General features: G+C 36.6%; 1 protein-coding gene across 23 annotated transcripts in view; it reads right to left on the bottom strand.

Moving 5' to 3' along the window:
- The window catches only part of MCTP1 (multiple C2 and transmembrane domain containing 1), a 535,596-nt gene that overhangs the window by 285,627 nt on the left and 223,400 nt on the right, over positions 1 to 26,569 (bottom strand). For all 23 annotated transcript variants that reach the window (XM_042990098.1, XM_042990113.1, XM_042990072.1 and 20 more), the window contains exon 2: positions 12,015 to 12,129. In XM_042990098.1, the coding sequence (XP_042846032.1) occupies positions 12,015 to 12,129 (115 nt within the window). The remainder of the gene's footprint in view (positions 1 to 12,014; positions 12,130 to 26,569) is intronic.

Consider the following 26,569-nt stretch of genomic DNA (forward strand, 5'->3'; position numbering starts at 1 on the left):
GCCTTCTGGGATTATCTCCCAAAGAAGATCAAATCTGTGTCATGCTCTGCTTGTGCCTACCCACACTTAAAAAACATGGTGTTTTTCTTCTATGATACACTGCTAATGAGATATTATTTAAGATAATTGACTGAAGCTTGAGAACTTTTAAACTTGAATACACTTTTTGGAAAAGTAATTTATTTTGTTCTTATAATTTATACTCAAATTTTCTTTAATAAAGAAGAGAGCTTTGTTCAATTCTTTTCTAAATTTAACTAGAAATTATTCTCTGAGAACGTTTTTCAATAGGTTAGTATGTTCCCCAAACACTAGAAAATCTAGAAAAGCTTAAATATACAATTTTGTAGCCAATGTCTCTCAGTACACTTGTTACAAAATTGTAACCCTTTAAAATTTAAAACCACTTGTCAGTCTACATACTAAAGATATCTGTGAGAACTAAAGTGGTCATGCTTCAACTACAAAGATAATTTCACTTTAGACCATAATAACACAGCATCTACACCTATTGACAATAGGCAAAATCCACACTTAACAGAAAGGTAAACAACAGGGACATAATAAATGAAGAAATTCAGTACAAGCTATAAAGATAGAGAATGTCTCCTTTTCCCCAGAACCATTTTCTTTTCACATTGGAAGCTTGAAAGGCTTAGAGCCATGAGTTTACATTTCAAATGGTTGTGAAGATCTAAGAGTCCTTCTCTTATCTCAAGAGAGAATCTGTTCACTTCAGAAAGATAAGGTCTTTTTCTCTCCTAAGATCGGAGGAGGGGATGCTGTGCAGTTGTTTTTATAAAGCTCCCCAGTCGCATAATTTTGGGTTCTTCTCCACAGTACAGACCCCCTGTATATGCAGCTGACAAATGTTCTCACTGCCATCTCTCTGAAGGGAGAGAGTGAAGCTTGGGAAACCAATACGATGAGTAATAATTTCTGATCTTTGATCTAGAAATCTGGTGTTTGCTTTTAGAATAATATAAAGATAGAAAACTAAAAACTTGCCAATAAAATTTTCTTAGGAGTGAATCTTTGATATAGTCTAGAAGGAGCCTTTTTACTTGCAAAAGAAATATGATACATTTTTTTAAGTTCATTTATTTTGAGAGAGAGAGAGAGCACACATATGCACAGTAGTGGAGGAGGGGCACAGAGAGAGAGAGAGAGAGAGAGAGAGAGAGAGAGAGAGAGAGAATCCCAAGCAGGCCCCACAATGCCAGCACAGAGCCTGATGTGGGGCTCAAACCACAAAGTGTGAGATCATGAACTAAGCCCAAGTCAAGAGCTGGATGCTTAATAGACTGAGCCACCCAGGTGCCCCTGTGATACATTTCTGATACATATTCATAACTAAATTGAATGAAATATTTTCTTTTCACAATTTTTGGAGGACCCACATGTGAGGCAACCTGATCGCGTGGAGGCCAGCGAGTGTGTGGTAAAAGAATTCACCCAAGGAAGAACAAAGGAGATAGAAGTTTATTGAATACACTGCAAGGGAGTAGTGGTCAGGACAGCAAAGGAGAGACTGTGGGAAGGCAGAGGTGGGAGGCCGTAGTTAAGGGGGAAGATGAGGAGATATGGGAACATATGGAATTTTCCTTTTTTGGTACCTGTGTCCAGCTTTAAGTAACCCATTGGTCAGGCGGGGTTTATGGATATTTTGAAGTGGGTTGCCTAATGGGCGGGTTTGTAGTCAGCCTGGTGGCCACTGTGGGTCCTTCTACCTTACTCAGGTTTCCAATGCTCAAGTTGGTTGCCTAAAAGCAGTCTCTACACCACAGAGATAGTCGGTCTCATAGGAACATCAAAGTCAGCAGACATCAGGTGTAGATCAAGTAACAACACAAGAACGCTCAGGATTCTTTGTGTTTCCTTGATCTTGCTCTTTAAGGGCAGCTATGACTGATAAACTATTAGGCTTTTCAGAGACGTGGTGATTCCAGCTCATGTTCAGAGCTCTCTCCTATCAAAGTCCAAGGGCCATTTGAAAGGACTCTGGTTCTGTGGTTCTATGGCATCTTGCCATCTAGCATGAGACCTAGGAGAAGTGAAATAGGCTTGAAGGCCTGAGTGAGACTGGAGGGATAGTTTGGGACCTAGGACATCTCAGGGGTTCCATGAAGGGAAGGCCAGAATGGTTTCACAGGTTTCCAAAGAATGATTCAGATATGAGAAATTCTGTGGTCTTGGTTTTGTATTTGAGGAGTTCCATGTGGCCATCTGCTGTCACTGAAGAATATTGCTGTCACTGCTTTAAATATTGGTATTTGTTTAATCGTTTATTTTATAATAAACACATGATAAAGCCCCTTTAGTCTGCTCCTCTCAACCCAAAGTTTAGAAGATTAAATTAGTGCTAATTAGAACGAATGCCCTCTCTTAAAATAATCTTAATCAACAGGGCTATAACCTTGTAGGGTTTGGCTATACCAAACAGTTGTACCAAAAATATAAGCTCATTCTTAATTGGGGTACTGTGCCAATTAACATTTCAAAATTTTCAAAAAGGATAATTTTGTATACTTCATATGATCCAATTTCAGGGAATGTGAATCCTACTAAATTCCTGAGAATATTTCTTTCCATGGGCAAGATACATCAAAAGTCAGGAACACATAAAATTTCCTTTATGTTTATACCAAGAAGGAACATATTCTTCGAGAAGTTTAAATATGGTAAACTATAAATATAAGCTAATTAACCTCCAGAGAATTAAGGACAATGTCTAATAAATGGAGCTCAGAGATGTACTTTTAAAATGAGTTAAGCTTAAAATCATCCTTTGTTAACAGATGCTGAATTAAATTATACTTATTCTAAATCAAATCATCTATAACAAATCAAATCACATTTCCAAAAAATCCACCATTGGCAAAGTCTATGCAGTTCCTGAAGGAAATACGATGCATATTAATTGGCCTTGTTGATAAACTACTGAGAACAATGTCAGATATTATACACAGTGCCTTTCCTGGGTCCTTTTACTTTTCATGGCACTGCAGTTTTTGCAAAGATTCAATAAAAGTCGGTCCTTCTTATCTAACTACAGCAAAACCCTGTATTGTGAGTAACTTGTTCTGTGAGTGTTCTGCAAGATGAGCAAACATTTCTAATAAATTTGAACTTGATAAATGAGAAGTAGGTGAAGTCAAATGTCACATGATCACAACTGAGCCAATGGTTCTTCTCTCTCTCTCTCTCTCTCTCTCTCTCTCTCTGCGGAATTGTGGGTGATCATCTCCCATGCTCAGATGCTTGGCCTCAGGTCATGGTGTATGACAGAAATCAGTCATTTTTCAGAACACTGGAAGGTGCCCACAACTGGCACTAGCATATTTTTTGTTACTTCAAAGCACCTATGGGCAGTCCTTTGCTTTTCCATACAAGAGTAAGTTTAGGGATGCTTTGCTTCATTCTAGGTCATTGGATAGGTTCCTTGTTAAAGGTGCGTGAAAAGAAAAAGATTTCCCTGAGCCAATAGATAGCGTGATTCCATTAGTGACAGTGAAAGTCGTCCTACACAATAACCCTCCTCTCTCGTCTCCCTCACACCAGCCACGAAGATTTTCAAAGGTTAGTGCCAGTTCATTTGCTTATCCTTCTTTATATTTTGCATTTTCTTTAATATCTTGTATTATATTACAGTATTGTAATAATTTTTATATGATTATTTTTGGGTTGTGGAACAAATCATCTGAGTTTCCATTATTTCTTATGGGGAAATTCACTTTGATATACAAGTGCTTTGGATTATAAGCATGCTTCCAGAACAAATTATGCTCACAAACTAAGGTTTTACTGTATAATTAAGCTGGGACACATGGGTGGCTCAGTCGGTTAAGCGTCTGACTCTTGGTTTCGGCTCAGGTCAAGAATTCAATAGTTTGTGAATCTGAGCCCCGTGACAGGCTCTGCACTGAAAGCACAGAGCCTGCTTGGGATTCTCTCTCTCCCCTTCTCTCTGACCTTCCCCCTTGTGCACTCTTTCTCTTTCAAAATAAATAAACAAACTTTAAATAAATATATATATAAATACAATTAAATAAAGTAAATCTGAACCCATAACAATATAAGAAACAGCACATTCGAAAGTTAGTATTATTTAGTTAGGTGTGATGTGACCACATTTCATCTATGGACCATTATCTTCAGAGTCCCTTCAGGAGACTGGTGTAGTAGTTGCTGTGTGGCTTAAAGAGTTTCAGATTTTCATGTAGTCAAGAATGCCACTTCTTGGGAATTTTGAAGAAAGGAACACCCTCGTGTATGTAGTGCTGCAGACAGCCTGGAGAAGGGTCACTGAACCCTTTGCTCTGGCTCAGAATAAGTGAAGTGTTAAGACCAGTACAAAAAAGCTTTCCGGAACAATGGTGCAGTCCTGGAGTCATTTACAAAATCTCAGGTAGAATTTCATTACCAGTGTTTAGTAATTGTATGGCTTTAGTTATATTAACATGTAGCAGGGGAATCTTTGTGTGTCAGTGAGTGATGTTTTTTGCACCTATGAGAATAAGATAGGAAAAACAGAACAGAATGTATGTATTCTGCAGAAGCTTATAGATATATATGTACATATGCATATGTCTGTGTACATATATATATATATATACACATATATATGTGTATATATGTGTATATATGTATATATATTTTGAGTATTTGCTTAATTTAAGATCATACATTGTGTGGGGGGCCTTAGCGGGGGCTCAGTCAGTTGAGCATCTGACTTCAGCTCAGGTCATGATCTCATGGTTCGTGGGTTCGAGCCCTATGTTGGGCTCTGTGCTGACAGCTCAGAGCCTGGAGTCTGCTTCGGATTCTGTGTCTCTCTCTGTCCTTCCTCCACTCATGCTCTGTATCTCTCTCTCAAAAAAAAAAAAATAACAATAAAAGAAAGATGATAGACTATGTGAAATAGCTATTATTAAAACTCTAAGTCCCTATGATTTTTAAAAAAATTTCTCAATGGTAGGAAACTAGTAAAAGGAATGACATTTAACATGTATGTATATGATTGTGTTTGTATTGGGTAAAACAGGCTCTACCGGATTCCACCACTTGTAAGAAATGTGAAAAAACAATTGACTGACAACACATTCAATTCACAATCTTCGCACAAACAATGCAACCTGACAGACATTTTCTTGATCAAAATAGCTCATCAGCTGTTGTAAATGTAAAGAAGGAGTTGCCAAGAAAAAAGTATCTCCAACCTGCTCAGAGATAAACCTTCCTCTGATGATACAAGCTGCATTCTCCTTCTGGGAAAAAAGGAACATTCACACAGCTTAATTTTCTGACCAACTTTAACAGGACTAGAACTTATTCTAGGAACCATCACTATATACAGTGTATCTCTGACATTGGGATGCTTTTGAGAGTGAAACGAAGCACTATTAACAATTATGCCAGTTTAAAAAAAAAAAAAAAAAAAAGAGCTTCCCTCAGGCAAACCAGGATATGTGGCCATCTACCAGAGAGGAAATTCCTCAGCGTCAGAACCAGAGAGGATCCTGAACACCAAAAGGGAAGTGAAGGTGTTGAGATGGCAGCGACCCTTATAGCCAATCCTGTGAAGATGAGGGAAATATATGTGAACACCAACCGTCATGCCTGATGCATAATTCACACCAGAAATGTGACCATGCCTTACGCACTTAGACAATCACTGTCTTTAAAAGTTGTCAGAAATGACATTTAATGGCAAAATTGCTGACAGGCCCTCCAACTTGAAAAAAGCTTATTTATACTTATATACTATAAAAATGAAAAATGTTTCGTTTTTGTCAAATTGAATTATTTTGGGAAAAAATGCTTTCCAATTCATTTTCTCAGATCTGGCTATCTTATAACTGATATCAGTTCTCAATGAGTGAGCTTTCACTAAGCTGTGAGAAAAATGAAGCTTGCAGGGGGAAACCTTCTAAAGCCTTTCCCATCCCCCAGGTTTCTGTAATCTTTAATCCAACCTGAAAACACTGTTCTCACAAGACTTGGAAACTTTCCTTTGGCAGTGACACATCAGACTCACAGAGTGGAGGGACTGGATTTCTCGAACTCTACTCAGTGCAGGGATTTCTAAAATTGTTATAAATACAATCACAATAAACAAGTTTCCATGGATCACTTTTTTTTTTTTTCTGCAGATGATCTAATGCCTCATTGAATTTGTTATATGCCATAGTTTACTTTAGTTCTAAGACCTTCTTTGGCTGACAGTAAAACATGGATCACTTTTTAAACCTTTTTTTAATTCTTAAATTTTTATTTATTTTTTAAGTTTATTTACTTATTTTTGAGAGAGAGAGAAAGCATGAGTGGTGAGGCACAGAGAGGAAGAGAGAATCTTAGGCAGTCTCCAAGCTGGCAGCACGGAGCCCAATGTGGGGCTCGGGCCCAAGAACCGTGAGATCATGACTTGAGCCGAAGTCTGACAATTAACCGACTGAGCCACCCAGGTGCACTGCCCCACTTTTTTGAGTATTTAAATTTGTTCATAATATTTGAAGAGAATCAGTTGTCCTCTATCGTGGGTTGACTTGGGTTCTCCCAGAGATATGTCTCACTCCTAACCCCAATACTTGTAAAGGTGACCTTATTTGGAAATAGGAGCTTTGTAGATGTACTGAAGGTACTAGTCTTCAGATGAGATCATCCTGGATTTAGGTTAGGCCCTAAATCCAATGACAGTCCTTATGAGAGAGAAAGCAGGGAGGGATTTGAGACTTAGAGACACAGGGGGGTACCATGTAAGGATGGAAGCTGAGATCAGAGTGACGCTACCACAGCGCATGGGATCCCTGGAGTCAACAGAAACTAGAGGAAGCAGGGAAGAATTCTTCCCGAGAGCCTCTGGAGGGAGTATTGCCCTTGACTATTTGACTCCTGGACTCCAGAGCTGAGAGGTAATAAATCTCTGTTGTTTTAAGCCACCAAGTTTGTGCTAATTTGTAAAATCAGCCCTAGAAAATTAACACCTCTGCCATGGTACAAATCACAAGAAATAACATTGGAGAGAATTGCTAGCACCAGACTTAAGTACACAGATTACTCTCTCTCCCTTTTCTAACAATACATATAATCCTGTCAAGACATTACATTCAAATGTGCTAGCTTATAATTCGGTCCCGAAAAACCCAGTCCAATCAAAATATAAATAGCATTGTTCTAATAATAACTAGACATGATGATTGTCACAAGGCTGCCAGCTAAAATAAGGAATTCAGTTAAAACTGAAATTTCAGATAAACAATATGCAACATTTTAGTAAAGTATGTCCCAAGTAGTGTGAGATGAATTTAACAAATTTTTATTAATTTTTTATTGAATAAATTGACATGCAATATTGTGTAAGTTTGAGGTGTTCAGCCTGTTACTCTGATACATTTATAAATTGTCATATGTTGCCATTATAGCAATACTTACCACATTACGTATGGTATGATATTATTATCTATATTCATTATATTGTGGATTAGATGCGATGCATTTCTACTAAAAGATAATGTGTTGCTTATCTGAAATTCAAACTTAATGAGGCATCCTGTATTTTTGTTTGCTAACTCTGGACCCATACAATTTCAGCAGAGAGATTACACATATCACTCAAAATCACAGAGCTAATAAAATGTTGAGCTTGGTTTTGAAATTATGTCTGTCCGACTCTTCAAGATCATGTGTTTCTAGTTCATTAGACTGCTTAAAGCAGAGACGATAAAACCTAGCAAGAGGCAGTAGCATTGTAAGAAGAATGATGGCCAGTTCTGACTGCTGAGCCTAACTCAGTGCCAATTATGTTATGAACGAAGATTCTGGAGATGAAAAGTTCAAACAATATTCTAGTGGCGTTGCTGACAGTGAAGTGAGTTTTCCCATTCTACTATTCTGTGCATGGGTGATATGTAACAGAGGGGGCACAGGTATTTTGGTTTTGATGGGCAGTTGGTAAGGGCATCAATGCAATAAATGATAAGAGTACAATTTCTGTTAGTTCTAATAGTTATGCAAATATTTTTGCTGACATTCACCTTTGTTCAAAATCCACATGGCTTGCAGGTACGATCATCCTTAAATCTCAAAGGTTTTTCTGAACTCCCTCAGCCATTTGACCTCAGGTGCTAGCAGACTTCCTCTGGAGGGCCTCTCACATTTTCCTTTCCTTCTCCATTTCCACATCCATAATTCCAGATGAGGCCCTCAAGACTATGTTCCCACATGCCTACAGTGTTTCTTCGCTTGTTTTCTCACTTCAAACTATCTCCATCTAACTGTCCTGTACGTATAAATTATCTGTATAAAATTCACAAGTTTAAAGTGACCCAATATGACCTATCCAATCACATGCTTAACACACCTGTCATTCATAGGTGTGTCTAAGATAAATTTTAATCAATCCAATACTTAACTCAGGTTGTTTCCTTTGTTTAAATATCTCTTCTCACATGTAGTCAATAAAAACCTCATAAATGCCAGGTCAAGTAAGTAAAACAGTGAAGCTGGATTGGAGTTCGCATTTTAAACACTTTGGGATATTCTTCACCTCCACAAAGTCTTTTCTTCCCTGTTTTTCTTAAGAACATGGTCCTCTTGTTCTACCTTGAAAAACTTCCTATTTTTGGCAGAGACAACCATACAGAATAATTTGCAACTATAAGAAAGACAGTGTGTGTACAGTGCCATCCATGCTGAGATCTGTGGAGACACGGAACGGTGGGGCAAGACTGTGTGCACCCTGTCCAAAGGGTAGCTGCTACTCTGTTCAGGTAACTAGCATCATATATTGCCAGAGTTTGCCTTATGTTTTCTCACAATCACATTGACGTTATGCATTGTTAACAAGAGTGTTACAGTAGGGATGAGACTTTGTCAATGCATCATACCAGGGAGTCCGTGTCTGTCTCAATCCACTTGGGTTAGGTGGTGTCTTCCAAGTTTCTCCACTGGAAAGTTACTATTCTTCCTTTGTAACTCATATGTCTATTGTTGGGAAATACCTTGAAATGATGCAAATATCCTATTTCTCATCATAATTTCGCACATATAATTGTGGCATCTATTGATTTTTGCCTGCAACATGTTACTGTGGTGTTTGTTAAAACGCAATTTTCTATTCCTATTTTCCCTTCTACAGTTGTTTGTTGGAATTATGCCATAAGGAAAAGCTGTACCTGCTCCCCTGCTTCTTTATGTATTCAGTTATTTACTTACCAGCATGAATTCATAGATATTAATATTATATCATTTGATGGGTTAGAATTCATTATTACCATCATTCATTTTGTTGCTGAAATTGTCCAAGTTTTGATTACTAGGAGCTGCTCTTTTAAGTTGGCTTCTGTTGTTTTGACATCATGCCATCAATTTTTTATTACTTCCTTACTGTCTGGGACTGCAAAATATTCCATGCTCATCTTGTACTTTCCTTGCCCCGGATCTGCAATCAACCATTTCTGTAGGAGCCCTGCTTACTTTTATTAGGGAAACTGTATTTAGAAACCAAAATCTGGACCCAATGGTATGTCGATTGCTTGTCTGCCATTACACATTTGGAATTGCTTCTAGGCCCTGTCAGCAAACAGATGTAGGAAACACACACACAACACAACACACACACACACACACACACACACACACACACACACACACCTATCCATTTTAATCTCTATTAGAAACCATTTACATATTAAAACCATTAGTTCATACTGATGCCTTTCTAACACCAGAAGGTTCATTCCATCTTTCTCTTGTTCTATTTTTATAACTTCTTTTTCCAACAGTGGAAAACCTGGCTCTCATTATGTATAATACATTTACTTACTTGTTCAGTCCTATTACACACATTAAGTAGTTTCAGAATTGGCAGTCATGCTCTAAGGTAGATCATGGATAGTGTTTTTTGTCTTGAATTTTATGGTGTATAATCCAAACACTGTTTTACATGATCACTTAGATTAGTTGTTTTATTCCTCATCCCCGTAAGGTATGATTATAGTTACAATTAATTTTGGGTTCCTCCCACATCCTAATAGATACTTACTTATTTATCTAGTTAACTGGATCTGAAATACTGCCATAATAACAAGGTTTACTCAAAGAACAGTAACTTCCTCCTCACCATTTTTATCCCATTCCCATCCCTCATTCTTAACACCTGTCCTTACCCATATTATGTATGTTACCAATCTCATTAGCTTCTGGATTTTACTTCTGATATTTCTTTTTGAACAAATGACCAGATAATGCGTAATTTCTTATACTCCCTCCTTTCTTATATTCCATACTATCAGTAATCTTTCATATTTTGCTTTGTCACTTAATAATATATCCTGCAACTCTTTTCATATCAATTCCTAGATAATTTCCTTATTCTTTACTTTATAGCTGCATAGTATTTGATCATGTGGATGTACCATGGTTTATTTAACCACCTCTCCTATTTATGGGCATTTTATAGTTACAAATAATGTTGTATTAAATAATTATTTACATATGTATTTAATATTGTTGGGAGTGCATAACTAGAACTAAAAATTTGATCTCCTGATGACTGATTCAATTCTATTTTAAATCAAATGATGCAATGTAATGTAATTAAGATCATGTGTTTCTAGTTCATTAGACTGCTTAAAGCAAAGACAATAAAACCTAGCAAGAGGCAGTAGCATTGCAGTAAGAAGAATGATGGCCAGTTCTGACTGCTGAACCTAACTCAGTGCCAATTATGTTATGAACGAAGATTCTGGAGATGAAAAGTTCAAACAATATTCTGAAAACAAGTTGCATAAATATATACGACAAAATAATACTATGTTAATAGCATTATTTTCTTTCTCTAATCTAATTGTAACTGCTTTTGAGACAAGCAGTTATATTCAATAAAAATGTGTCCTCAGCTACTTAACTGGATGGTTAATTTTGAAAATTAAATGTATTAAAATTCTATATTTCCAATACACCTTCATTCCTTAAGAATGTTCTGATATTTACTAGTTTTTATTCAAAAATCAAATCGATTAGTTATATAGTTTCTGGTCTTAAAAAGCCCATTATTATACTAAATTATTTTCTCTATTTTGTTCTTATAGAGACGGGATGTAGATATTATAAGCTATTGTCCTAATTTGGTTCCTTCCACATCCTAAGTGTGTACGTCAAATAGGGTGGGAAGAGAAAACAACACTGCATGATGCCAGGAAACTTCTTCAGGTTGTCTGACGCCTGTTAGAGGCTTACTGGAGGAGCCTCCTTCCTTATTGGAGGAGTTAAACTTAAATTCAGCTTCCTTTGGAATTGTGAGTCCTCAGGGCACTCAGGTCTCCACATTTTGAATGGCTGGTATTTCAAAATATGAAAAGGATGATCCAAGTGTAGTTAGGGTCCATCCCTGGTGCTGCCTTTAATCTGGGTTCAAGGAATCCCTAATGTAGCCCAAGCTAGTTCCCCAGGAGACTGCCTTGAGATTTGGAATCCAGAAACTAAAGACAATTTTCCTTTTCTGTTCTTTCATTGTGGCCTACAAAGACCTACTATGAGATTATTGTCAGGTCCAACGAAGCCTCAGAAAATCACCTGTGGGAATCTCCAAAGTTTTGGTGAAATTTTAGTTCTGGATTCGGCAGTTTTTAGCAGATGCAGCTATGCAAATCTATGCAGCAACAACAATTTCAGGTCTGCCAAAAGTTGACTTCTGATATGGCTCCAAATATGTGCTTCATCTACTAACCAATTATGTCACTGATAATATATAAGGAAGAGTCTAATTTGTCAGCAGTTTGGTAGGAACCATGCTGTCTGGGTCAGGGCCAGTGTAGGAGTTTTTGATTTGTATCATAACCTCTTGCTCTACGGTCACAGGAGTCAAATAAAGCTTCAAGCCATATTGTTGAACACAACCTTCTGAAAATTATAAAATTATAGTTGATTTTTTTAACTTAAGCAACCATAAGGAAAGCAGAATCTGTCAAAAATTTAGGATAAGTTTCCAGGTGATGTTGTTCTTATGTTCTTACCTCCTCGATCTCGGGCAGCTAAACTTTGACCCCTTCTTAAGGTAATGTCCAATTGGTACATTCCGGGATCAGCCAAGGGGACATCTGCATTACTGGTTCCAGCAGTATTTATTTTCTGAAAAACAAGAATTATGCAAAATATTAAATTTAATGTTTCCTATTTCCTTCAGTGGGGGACCATATGCAGCTTCACTCAAATTGTTAAAATTAGTCAATCAAATAAATCATCTTGTGCATTCACATGTCATAGTCACCCAGTTCTGTGAAGGTTTTTAAATTCATGAAATTATTTAGATCAAAATAAAAACATGACACTTACAGGAATTCTTGTTTTAACTCAGATTACAGATAACAAGTATAACAGGAAAACATTCCCCATGGAAAGCCCCACATAATTCAACCAAGGAAGACTAACATAGGAATAGTGTCTGAGATAAAAATACAATCAATGATGAATGGAGAATAAAGGTATGCCAGAGCAGTTGATTTCCATACAAGTGAGCTGAAAATGAAAATGATCTATTCAGGCAACTGTGTTGACTCATTTATCTGTGCAAAAGGGTCATACTGATGGATTACACACCTTTTTTTTCAATTCCAACATAAAATATGATATAATTATACAGAAATAAATTCACCTAGCATTTTGACAGTATTTGCAAGAAATAAGTTCTCAGGGGGGCTAAATTTCTAATGCTGCTTGCTATGGAATAGAAGTTCAAGTGCACAAGCTATTTCTAGAACTAAAAATTTCTGCAAGGCTACCCATAGAGAATAACTTCAGTAACAATATACTATTAATTTACAGGCATTAAAGTAAAATAAACACTTGTAAGAGGAATAGCTATATTGAAACAACACAAAAGAAACAGTAAAAATTGATTGGTCATATTTTATACTTCATGCCACTTTGAATACAATAGGAAAACTTACTTTTCTTTACACATTTGAAATGATTTTAAATTTCTATAATTTTTCTTCTAATACAAAAAGAAAAATTCTTTTGTTTTGGAATAATATGCATGGATAAGGTAAAATTTTAGACACCAGTCTGGCTCTTTAAGTTCTATATTTCATATGCAATACTATAAAGCAGCTTTTTTTTTAAATGTTTCAAGACCAAGAAGAAAGCTTTCCTACAGGAGAAATTATCATTTAAAATAAGAAGCAGCACATCTTTGACAAGTCCTCATCTCTCCTCTGGTAACAATAAAAAAGATTCCACTTCTTCTCATGGTATCCATGTTCCTATGTATGACAGCACTATTCTCACAGTGGCTCAGGCTGGAAATCAACAGAGTCTCCTTGACTTCTTCATTTCCCTCTCTACCGCGTTCAGAAAGTTGCCAAATCCCACCCACTCCATTTCCACCCCCATTACATCTCCCAGTTGTCTTTTTCTTTTAATTCTTAACAACACTACTTTGAATCATGCCTTCATACAACAGAGGAACAAAGGTGAAATGATTGTGTTGGTCTTCCCTCAAACATCCATTTGCCCACCTCCTTGGGGTTACCGATTATAATAATTTAGAGTACACCCTTCCACACTTTTGAAGGGTTTATACAAACACATACACATATGGGTTTATTTTTCTTTGACTGAGTTTTCAGTTTTTGTTTTTATTTTAACAAAGACAGTATTATATTTTTGTCTATTATTTCACAATTTATTTAACTTAAAAAAGTCATGGGTGCTTTGCTAATCCCCACATACAGATATATTTAGGTTTTTTATTCTGTTTTTTTTAGGTATATCATTTTACATAGTGTGGGAGCACCATGATTTCTCTATTGATTAGGAGCTGGTTTCAGTAGTTGCCACTACAAGGACTTGTGCTTTTATTTCACTCATAGGATGAATTTTTCCGAAAAAAAGTTTAAATAGTTCATACTACTATTGAAAGTATACAAGACTGCCTATTTCCCAGATGCTAGTCAGCATAGGATGTTATTTTTCAAGTTTGGAGGGCAAAAATGTTATCTCCCTTTAATACACATTTCCAGAACTAGGGTAGGGTGTCTTGAAACTACTGTAAATGGCAAGACTGAGAGCTGTTCACTGTGCCACACAGAAGATGCCAACTTCGAAAGACAGGAAGCCAATCAAGGTCTTCTAAACAACTTTTCAAAAAAGTTTGTATATGGGTCTAACTAATAAGCAAGATTTAAATTCAAATCCAGCAAACATCTGTTAAGCTCCAAGTACATTCCAAGCCTTTCATTAGGCTCTTGTACATACATAATTTCAAACTAAACAAGCCCATCAATAAATATTAAATATAGATAGATTTACCACTTTCTCAGAATAAAATCTATGGGAAAGGGGACATTTTCTAGCATCCTCCTGTAGTATTTTGATAGGTACTTCAAAGGCAGAAAAGTTTGAATGCTCATATTGCTGTATATTTTGTAGTTTTCATTGTTCTTTCCAGTGTGTCTTGAAGTTTAGAGTTAATTATTTATAGAGTACCTGGTATAATATTTTGAAATGTATATTATACTATATGGGCAAATTAAGGAAGTTTCAAAGGTAATTTTAGTTATATTAGGTTTCTCACTTTTGCTCTTTTAGAATTTAACACCAAGTTAAGAGATAGCTTCATTGGACTTCTATTTACTGGCTTTTTAAAGCCTGAATAATTTTCCTCCGTGTGTGTGTGTGTGTGTGTGTGTGTGTGTGTGTGTGTGTGTGTGTGTATCACATTTTCTTTATCCATTCACACGATGACAAACATTTATGTTGTTTCTGTATCTTGGCTATTGTGAATAATACTGTAATGAACATGGGAATACAGATCTCTCTCCAAGATACTGATTTCATTTCCTTTGAATAGATACCTGCCTTTCCCCTCTTGCTCTCCATGTCTTGTCTTCCTACACAGTCTTCCAGGGCCATTTTATTAGCTTTTATTTCTTTCTTGTCCGTTATCACATTCTATATCAAATGTCATATTTGCCACTTTAGATTGTAAACTTTTAAAATCAGGGAATAGAGTGTTTAAGAACCAAACTGAACACAAATTGTGACAGAGGCAATGAAAAGAGAAAGATGTCTTTAAGGAAATAAGATCTGGCTGAGTGGATACACACATGGGGGTAAAAAACAAAGTTGACTACTCATAGGCAGTTTATTTCCTCTCTTTTTCTATGATCATGGGTGGCATCTGATCTGTTTTGGGACCTTCTGTGCCAAAGAAAACTAAGTATACCATCAGAAACCTTTTTTAGTATATAGTGATATAGGCTGCCATTACCAACTAATCAAAATTGGCTCTTATAAAGAAACCCTATCCACTCAAGAGCTGTAATTAAAGACAGACTGTACTATAATGGAATTATTTAGTCATTGGGACAGCAGGAAAGAAAGACCAATTTATTATGTGAGAAAAATCTGAGGTGCCTTCAGAGACATGACAATGGAGTAGGGTGTGAAAATATGGGTAGGACTTTGACTAGTGAAGATTTAAAAGAAGGGAAGATGGGAAAATCAGTGAGAGCCCAAGGTGAATAGTCACCAGAGGGTACATCACTAAACTGTGTGAGAAATAAGGTGTAAAGGAAGGCTGATGCGCACTGACTCCAGGCTGACAGGAGTTTCAACCCATGGGCAACATGAAACCATCCCAGGTTTTGAAGAGAGGAAGCACTATAACCAGGCCTCATTTAACAAACATTTATTGCCTATATGCTCTGGAGTAAGTGCTTAGATTTCAGAAATAATCAAAACCAAGCCTTTTCTCTCCATAGGATAGAAAAGAGAAGAAAAATCCTGTCGATATAGACATTATTTAACAGGTTTTATAACAGTCCAGTTTAAGTCACAAGGGCCTGATCTGGTCAGTGGTAATGGAAATAAAAGTAAATTTGAGAGATATTGAAGAGATTCAATCAACTGAATTTGTCAACTGACAAGATGTGGGAGATATGGGAAATGGATGGCTGAGTCACACGGAAGTCTGAGCAGAACCCCTGAGAGAATGGTGTGCCAGCAGTGTGAGATGAGAAGCAAGCTTCAAGCCACCATGGTGTCAGCTTCCAAGGATACCTCCAACTCCCTGAAAGAAGGTGGTCAAGAACTTAAGCAGATCTAGAGAGTCATCTCTCCTCAGGCTCATTGAGATGGTTCCAAAAAGAAAATTGGTAGGCCGATTATATACAGACATACTAGAAATATAATTGTTTATTGTAAAGTATCTTAAGTCATGGAATGTTAAAAGGTATTAGGAAAGATGTATCTGACATGTTAGGTATGTATACAGCTCTAAAACAGTCATTTTAAAAACTTCTTTTTTTTTTAATTTAACATTTCTATAGTGACTATTATAGGAACTTCAAATATATTCTTCCCTTCCTTAAACTGTCATGCTCCACACTTAGTTGCTATTTTTAAACTACTTTATTGAGGTATGATTGGATGTAGAAAAAGCTATACATATTCAATAAATAACTTGAAATCATCACCACCATCAAGGCTACAAACCCAGCACCTCCAAAAGTTTTCTCCCACCTCCTTTATTATTATTATTACCATTATTATTATGGTTTGTGGTAAGAATACTTAATTGAAGATCTACCCTCTTAGAAAATTTTAAGTATACAATACAGTATTATTAGCCAAAGGCATTATGCTGTACAGCAGATCTCCAGAATTTATTCATCCTGTATAACTGAAACTTTGTACCCTTTGACCATTCGTCCCCATTTTCCCCTCCTCCTAGGCCCTGGAAATCACCATTCTCTGCTTTTATAAGTTTGACTGTTTTAGATTCTACACGTAAGTGAGATCATTCAGTATTTGTCTTTCTATGTTTGGCTTATTTCACTTAGCATAATGTTGTCCAGGTTCCCACATATTATCATACATGGATGATTTTCCTTCATTGCTTTTAAGGCAGGATGTTATTCTATTATATCTATTATATGTATACAAAAATTTTCCTTTATCCATTCATCCATCAATGGAAATTTAAGTTGGACATATCTTGGTTATTATGAATACTATAATAGACATGGGAATGTGGTTATCTCTTGGAGATCTTGACTTAAATTCCTTTGCATAAATCCCGAGGAGTGGGATTGCTGGATCATGTGGAACCACAAAGGACCCCACAGAGTCAAAACAACCTTGAGAAAGAACAAATGTGGAGGCATCACACTTCTTGATTTCAAACTATACTACAAAGCTACACTGATCAAAACAGTAAGGTACAGGCATAAAAATAGACACATAAATCAATGGAACAAAATAAAAGGCCCAGAAAGAAACCCACACATCAGAGAAGAAACCCATGGTCAACTAACCTTCTGTAAAGGCACCAAAAACACAAAGTGGAGAAAATATAGCCTTTTTAGTACATGTTGCTGTTAAAAATGGATATCCACATGCAAAGGAATGAAATTAGACCCTCATCTTATGCCATATGTGAAAATCAGCTCAAAACAGCTTCAAGACTTAATTATAAGACTTGAAGTTGTACAACTACCAGAAAAAACACAGCATGGGAAAAAGCTCCTTGATATTGGTTTTGACAATGAATTTTTGGATATGACACCAAAAGCACAGGAAACAAAAGCAGGAATAGACTAGGGGGACAACACCAAATTAAAAATCTTTTGAAGAGCAAAAGTAGCAATCAACGAAATAAAGACAACCTATGGAATGGGAAAAATATTTATAAGCCATATACCTGATAAGGCATTAATATCCAGAATATATGAGGAACTCATACAACTCAATAGCAAAAAAACACACAAACTGATTAAAAGTTGACCAAATAGCTGAACATACATTTCTCCAAAGAAGCCATACAAATGGTCAACAAATATATGACAAGGTGCTCAACATCCCTATCAGTGAAACGCAAATCAAAACCATAATGAGATATCACAGTATGCATTTTAGGATGGCTATTATTTAAAAAAAAAAGTAATAAATACTGGTTAGAATAAATTCCCCTTTGGTGGGAATGTAAAATAAATGGGTAACTCAAAGTCTGAAATTCAGAGTCTAGGCACAGTTAGAGGATTAGGGAGGTTTCTATGACAGCACTCAATCAAAGTTTTGGGACTGTTGAAGCCAAAAAGTAGCTGCAGTGTTTGGAGTTGTAAATTTTAATAAAAGTCAGAACTTTATCAGGTCACTTATGGGAAAGTCAGAAAAAGAGTGTGGAAGAGAGGGACTCTGAGAATTTGAAAGAAAGCATTTGGAAGGATTACCTCCAGAGCACACATATCTACTTCACCTAGCCACCATTTTTGCAGAAGACCTTCCTCTATGCTCCCAGCTTGCTTGAAGTGGGCCAGTACAACCATGATGATGTCAAATTTCCTCATATCCAACCCCTCTTTCCCTCATTTTATACAGATTAATGGTTCTCAACCTTGAGGGCTTTGGCTAGGCACCCAGCAACTCTGGGGGTGGGACCCAGGTAGCAGTATTTTTTCTTACAGTCCTCAGACGATTTCAATAAGCAGCCTAGCTTGATCAATTGTGCTAATTATAAAAGCAAGTCTTTGAGAAGGCTTATGTACAAAGAATTTACAGACTATGAAAATGTGTATCATAAAACACCTGTGAAATATGTTGAGGAATCAATATGAGGGTCCCTGTTACTTTGAGCTCTGCTGCTTAGGAGGCCTTTTAACTTCAGTGGAGAAAGCTTCCACCACAAGATATAATGGTGCTGATGGATAAAAAGTTGAGAGTGCCACCTTGCCCTTTTGAAGTTTTCATTATAGGCAAAAAATGGGGTTAACTCTGTTAGCTGGGCTGGTCGATCATTATTATCAATAGGAAGTAGGAGTGCACAGGGAGGGAGAAGAATGTCTGCATTCTAGGAGATTTTCTTGAATGCTCCTAGTATTGGCATGCCCAGTGGCTTATAGATTGGCTAAGTCATTCCATATGTGTTTCATACACACAGGCCCTGCTCAGTGCAGCTCTAACTTTGTCTATCAACAAAATCCACTTAAAGTTAAAACTTAATGAAAGCTTTTACATTTTCAACTTTTCAAATTTAACAACCTTGTCAAGGATATCAACAGGCATCATTGAGGATTTCTTAGTCATTACCAATTTCTACTTTGTCATCTCTCCTAGTTTCTACGACATTGAAAATATTTGCATAGTGAAATCTCCATCATATGGAAATCAAAGATTTTTAAAACTTAATTCTCAAAAACATAACTCAAAAGCCACTGATATATTCCAAATTCAGGGAAGCTCCATGATTCACTTACCATGGGAACATTATGATTATTTGGAGATCAACTGATAAAATGATTTTAGAAACCACAAAGAATGGGGAAAATTCATGGCAACAAATGGGCATAGCCCACTAGGTATGTCAGTCATAGTGTCTGACTAATCCACAGCCCACCCTGTGGGCGTCCCATAAGTTTATGCAACAGTTTATGCTTGATGTAAATTTTACTTTCTTGCCCCTTGTTCCTAGCTGATTAGACCTGCAGCTGGTTATCTGAACTGAGGACAGAGAGGCTAGTCAGTGGATAGGTTGGTATTAACAAAGATGTTATTAGGCAAAGGTTGTTTGTTTCAAATTCAAAGAGAAGAAATAGAAGTGGCTGCTAAGACCAAGGGGCCATGACAGAGAGAATGGAGAGGCCATGATGGTCCAAGTATAATCCCAAACCAAGAGAGTAGTGCTATAACTAAGCAGAAGCATGGGGTGGAAAAAATACATATAGTAAAAAGTAGAATGTCACTTTGTAGCAGGACATATAAAAAGACCAAATAACCAAAGTAAAGTATGACAGTGTATGGGCAGAAGTATCTATGAATTACCACTGAAGACTTGGCTCTGGGACTTGAGAGCCAGTTGCTCTGGGCTCTGTGCTCCTGGTTGGCTATGGTCTCTGATCACCTTCTTACCTCCTTTGGCTTTGTACGAGACAGGTGAACTGAGTCATGGCACTTACAACAGAATAGATTAAGAGCAACAAGAATGAGCAAAAGAAGCACAGAAACAAGGAAGCAGTCAGGTAACAGGGGAAATCCACGAGGACAGTAATATAGGAGAAACTGAGCTGCCCAGAGAGGCTGTAGACAGACAAAAATTGTCGCATGCCTCTGCTTCCTCCCTGTCTGTGCAGTGTTCACTGATGTTCACAAAGAGATGCCCCCGGGGTGCTAGCTCACCACCCTCAGGTCAAATAAGGTCAATGCTCTGCGGTTACAAAGTCAAGAAAACTTCATGTTTTTATTAATATCTTCAGCAAGAAATGGAGAAAAAGCCTTATGGCTACAGTAACCATATAATTTATCATTCAAGCTGAGATACTTTGGAGAGTGAAAGGGAGTGCTCTTAATAATTATAGGGCAAAAACAGCCATAAAAAATCTCAGAGGAAGTGAAATACATGTTACAGTACTTAACAAGTTAGCCATGAGTTAACCAGAAAGATACGCTAAGCATAAAAGTCTGATCATCTGGTCATATCAACGTTTTTCTACAGTTTCTTTTAGAACTGAATTACAACCCTGGGTTTAATTCTGGGATTTTCACTTTGCAATCGCCCAAACCAAACAACATGGGCCTATAAATTTCCAAGCCCGCTAAGTAGCAATATTTAACCACTGCTGAAAGAAGTAAAAAATTCAGTCCTCCCAGAATGTCTTTTCCAGGACTCCCGCAACACTGATTACTCACCCCTGACTCGTCCACTAAATAGACTTTTGTGGAGCCTCACTTTATTATTGCAGATTACCTTTTCCACCCATACATACAGTATATAAAATATCCTGAGCAAAAGGAAAGCAAATAAGATTTTCTTTTCTCAATTCAAAAGAACAATTCCTTTTTGGAATCAGACCCTGTAATCTGCCTTTGTGTTAATCAGATGCAAACCCTGATGAGGTGGGGCAGGAGTGAGGTCAACTATTTAACTTGAGCCCAAAATACTTATCCCCTTGTGTCAGAAATTATTAAACTATAAGTAGTTATTTGAGGGCAGGAGTTGAGGAGACCTCTTATAAAACAGAAGAAAGATTACAGGAATCAAAACACAAAGATATGTACACAAGACCTAATTACACTATTTACTCTTGAGGTGGGGGAAAAGTTTTTTGGCCTCAATTTCTTCTTCTTTAAAAAAACAAAGCCTGTGAGGGGCACCTGGGTGTCTCAGTAGGTTGAGCCTCCCACTGTTGATTTTGGCTTAGGTCATAATCCCAGGGTTTTGGGATTGAGCCCCGTTTGGGGCTCTAGGCTGAATGCTGAGCCTGCTTGAGATTCTCTTTTTTCTGCCTCTTTCCCCATTTGTACTCTCTCTCACTCTTTCTCAAAATGAATAAATATTAAAGAAAATAAGCCTGTGAAAACTAAAATAATGCAGTTTATAGTGCTTTGTAAAGAATCAAATGATTTACAAATACAAAACAGATTCTTCCTGCTTTTTTTGAATTATAATATACATTGTGTATATACTACTGTTAGTGTTCATGGATAGCTAATGAGAGATTAGAAAGTGCATCATGCTTAGGGTGACTCCTCTGCTTTCAGTGCTACCATATTACTGAATGACTGTTATCTTCACTATTTCACCAAAATATTTGTCAGAACTGAGAGCATGATAGATATTATTCATATTGACTCTTCTGAACTTTTATCTTTTGGTGAATTCCCAAGCATACTCTTTTTTTCCCCCAGAGAAAATCAGGCTGCATTAAAGTACAGAGCTATCAGCAAAGAGAGCAACTCTGAGAAGGAAAGATTTGTCAGAAAAAAAGCATCATGTACAATAAATAACTTGTTTATTGATGTTATCTTCCTTGCCATGAGGCAAGGTATTAAATAAGTATTTACCAATAAGTATTTTAATAGATCAGTTCTATGATTTCCCAAAGTGGCGGAATATGCATAGGAAAACATTTTGTTTCACAGGACTTGAATTTTTGAGATTCTAACAAACTCAAGAGAGAGAACTTGTGTAACAGATGTTATGCTTGATGGCAAACATTTGGGGTTTTGCTAATAAATACTTCTAGTCTTTCTGTGTTCACATCTATAAAACTGGCAGTGCGTTGACCCATAGCCTCATAGCTTTTATGATGAACACAGCTTCTCATTAGACTTAAATACATATCTCTACTTCTTTTGGAACAATTCTATGGCTTTCTCTTTTTTTCTTTTCTGTGAATCACAAGTGTTTTGTTCTTTCTTTCTTTCTTTCTTTCTTTCTTTCTTTCTTTCTTTCTTTCAAGTTTCTGTATTATTTCTCTCAAAGTTAACTCCAGAAAAAAACAAAGAATCAAAGTAATATTTTAGTGTCTCTATCAGGTATCAATTTTGTGGGAATAGCCTATTAACCTTTATGGTAAAATTATATAGGAATCTTTCCAAACAATATTAAAGAGCTCCAGATAGCATGAACTCTACTACTCCCTTTATTTCAACACTTGATTTTCTTGGGACAAAAGCATGGAGATGGTAGTTTTCCTGAACAGGAAATTAACAAATTTTAGTAATTAATCTCCAACCCCACACTCCTCAAACACCCAAAGCTTAACTCATCCTCATTCAGCATTTCCCTCCCTCATTCATTCCTCCCTCTTTCTCTCCCTTCCTCCCACGCTTCTATTTTTTAATCTTTCTGGATACTCATAAAAGAATTAATGTTATGGAGAAAATAACTGTTTGATTATAGTCTTTGCCTTCAAAGACTATCATTAAAACAGTTTTGCATTTAAAGTCTGTGATGAGAATGGCTCTTTACCTCTTTTATCTTCCTCCCAAAATACACAACCTCTGCCTAACCGTAAGAAAAACACCAGACAAACCCAAATTGAAGGACATTCTGTAAAATATCTGACCAGTAACCTACTCAAAACCACCAAAGTCATCAAAAAAAGGAAAGCTTGAAAAATTGTCACAGCCATGAGAAGCCTAAGAGACATGGAAACTAAGTGAAATGTGGTATCCTGGATGAGATCCTGGAACAGAAAAGGGACCTTCAGTGAAAACTAAGGGTCTGAGTAAAGTATGGACTTTAGTTAATACTAATGTATTAAAACTGGTTCATTATTTGTGACAAGTGTACCAATTGATGTAATGTGTACTAATTAGCGTAATATGTAAACAACAGAGGAAATTGGGTATGGGACACATGGAAACCGTCTTTTTCATCTTCATAGCTTTTCTGTAAATCTAAAAATACTCTAGGGGCCCCTGGATGGCTCAGTTAAGCATCTGACTATTGATTTCAGCTCAGGTTGTGATCTCACCATCATGAGATCAAGCCCCAAATTAGGCTCTGCACTGAGCATAAAGCCTGCTTGGGATTCTCTCTCTCCCTCTCTCTTGCTCCTCCCTCACTGACGTGCATGTGCATGCACCCTCTCGCTCCTCTCAACATAAACATTTTTTTAAAGTAACATTTAGAGCCTACCTTTGTACTCTTAAAATGACAGTCTAATTACAGATAAGAACATAAACTAGATGGTATTAGTATCTAGTTGAGACTTTGAGACACATTCACAAAGGAAGTGCTTCAAAGGAAAAAGGTCTGAGAAGTTGTAGGAAGCCTTTTGTCAGGAATAACTATGGGCATTTCTCAGTTTTCACACATCTTCAGAACCTTTCATCCATGAATTGCAATGCTCTCATCTGAGCATGATTTTGTGAGGAAAGTGTGTCATTCTCAATTATTCTTATAGTGGGAGTGAGGGGCTATGAGCAGAGACATGAATAATAATAAAAAAAATAAGAAATCAAAAATATATTTCCATTTCCTTTTGCAATATGCTTTTACATTTGTTTATGAAATTTCAAATTCTAAAATGTCACCACAGGAATGTTAATTTTATCTCCTCAGCACATAGTCTGTCCTAGAAAAGGAATTTTATGAGGGTTTTCCATACATAAATAAAATCTATTGGATTAATAAATATTAAAGCAGGATCTGCTATAGATAAATAGTGGATTCTAGAAATGATCAAGAGTTGGCTGCAGTAATGAAGTAAATACAATGAAAATAAATGCTTAGTTTAAATTATTCAATTAACTGATATTCTTTAAGTGTTCCAAAGATATTGTTAGAACAAAGTGAATAACAGCTTAAGTGTTCTCAGTACTAATTGCAAAAAAGACATCTAAACTGCCAAAACTTGAGTGATATCATATGAATAGATAATGATGCTAGGTGTCACTTTGAATTTTTTAAAACTTCCTTATAGCTTAGCATTAAATTGAAAATCCAAAATGGTCAAATGTTTTTAATTAATAGGTATTCAGTGTAAGGAAGCTTTGATTTATTCCAGAAACATATACTATTCATCTTGGCAAGCAGGTGTGTGTGTGTGTGTGTGTGTGTGTGTGTGTGTACACGTGCTTCCTGAAATTACTCTGCCTCTAACAGAAATTTTAACAAGTTTTTGGGAGGTAATGTGTTCCCTGTATCCATCTAGGAACACAGATAACTTCCTGCCTGTGCAGTAGACAGTCCTTTCTGGGGTGGGTGGATAACAGTGATCACAATGCTGCATGCACTGATTACCTTCCAAGCACGTAATCCAAGCAGGTACTTTTCTCCCAACAGCTCACAATTTCCTCTTGATAACCAGTGTGGTTGTAGGCAACTAACTTGCCCCTCATCTTAAGGGTGGAGAATGTCACAAAGATGAGGCCAATCAAATGCCCTGACTACCATGACTGGTTCAGAGTTAGGAATGTGACTGAAGCTCATCCAATCAAGGGTAAATCTTTGGTCTTGGTTAAGAATGCTGAAATAGGTTAAATCATTCCTCCTGGATGAGAATGAGGAAACATGGAGTAGCTGTGGGAATGCTGGCAGCCAGCGTGGGTTCCTGAATGGAATTAATCTGGGATAAAGTTAATAATGGGGAAGGCTAGGTGGATCAACAGAAATACACTAAATTCTCATGACTTGATTAAACCATTGAGTTAACCTCTAGATTTTCCAGTTATATAAACCAATAAATTCCCTTTACAATTATAGTCCATTTGAGTTGTGTTTTTTGTTATTTGCAACCCAAAGTATTTCAGCTGATGACATAGTTAGCACAGATGCAGCACAAACATTGTCTCATTTATTGTGCACAAAACTCTAAGGAATAATTTACTCTTATTATCCTAGTAATACAGGCATGGGGATTGAGGATCAGAGAAATCGAATTACTTGCTTCAGCTAGAAAATGCTAGAAGTAGGATTCAAACTCTCCAGTACCCACAGCCCATGCTCTCAACCGCTACACAGACACTTCCCAGATTAAAAAAAAAATCAGAAAGTAAATTAGACATTTGAGACTACACAGCAATTCTAGCTCCTCAGACCTTAATTATATAATTTTCCTTAACTAAAAGTTCATGCCAAAAAGAAAGGATGGGCTGTGGTTAAAGAAAAAGTACTTTAAATTTCTAATATCCAGGATTTCTAAGTAACAGATTCAGGGTCATTCTCATGGAAAAAAAATATTTTTCTCTGCCTTCTATAATTTGTAGAGCATTTGTTTGTTTGTTTCTAATCAAACCTTTTTGGTGTCATTAACTAGACTAAGTAGCTGGATACTATTTCAGGATAAGGGTCTTATTCAGTGTATATACAACTTTATAATTAGTAAATAGAATACAATCACACATATCGCCTTTATATCAGTTCATGTTGTATAGAAATTATACATACCTTTCTCCATCTAAAAGGTGCAGAAAACATCTTCCCCAATGAAGTAGAATATATAATTATAGAATTATTTTTAGATTCCAAAGATGAAAATGCACCCCTTCATTTTGCAAATAAAATGTTGCTCATTCCTTTTTTTAAACTCTTTTATATCTCCATGCCTTCAGCTGAATCTGTCCTCTTTCTCATAGTTGAAAAGGCTACCCGTGGAGCACACTATCTCACTTTCTACCGAAGTGCTAGTTCAAGTTGTGAAAGCCTGAAGACCTCATGTATTATCTAGGGTTCTGAATCTCACTGCCTCATCAACTGAGATATTAGACCAGGTACTTTTGTTGGTTCACTGCAGGACTTTGAGAAGTTCCCAGTTATCAATAATTGGCATACTTACACTTATTTTCACAGCCAGTGGCCTGTTTCTCAGTACCACCCAGAAAGAGTTTGTTTATACAACCAGATCAAATAGGTATAAGGTCTATTTATAAAGCCAATAAATGCCTTGCTCAGTGTATCGGATATGCACTGGTCAAAGGGTAAAACGTGGCAATTCAAACTGCTTCATATGAAACTGTTAGTTCTGAACAATAAGCAAATATAAATGGTATCATGTTACCAGAAAACACTGGAAGATCCAGAAATCTGCTGCCTACTTGGGGTCCTCATTAATGGATGGTGATAGGTGAGAAAAAAACAGAGTTAAAAAAGAATAGCCCCACACACCACCATCCTCTTGTTAAAGACAAACCAGAGTGTATACATGTAGTTGGGAACATTGCATGTAGTGCCATTTCTTTAAAACATACCAACTGATTGGCTACTCCAAATGGAACTTAAAAGTAACAGTAAAAAGCAAAACTTTCCATCTCCCATCCAAACTCCTGCCTCTCCACAATTGTA

The sequence above is a fragment of the Panthera tigris genome, chromosome A1, assembly GCF_018350195.1.
Source record: "Panthera tigris isolate Pti1 chromosome A1, P.tigris_Pti1_mat1.1, whole genome shotgun sequence".
In the NCBI taxonomy this organism is placed as follows: domain Eukaryota; kingdom Metazoa; phylum Chordata; class Mammalia; order Carnivora; family Felidae; genus Panthera; species Panthera tigris.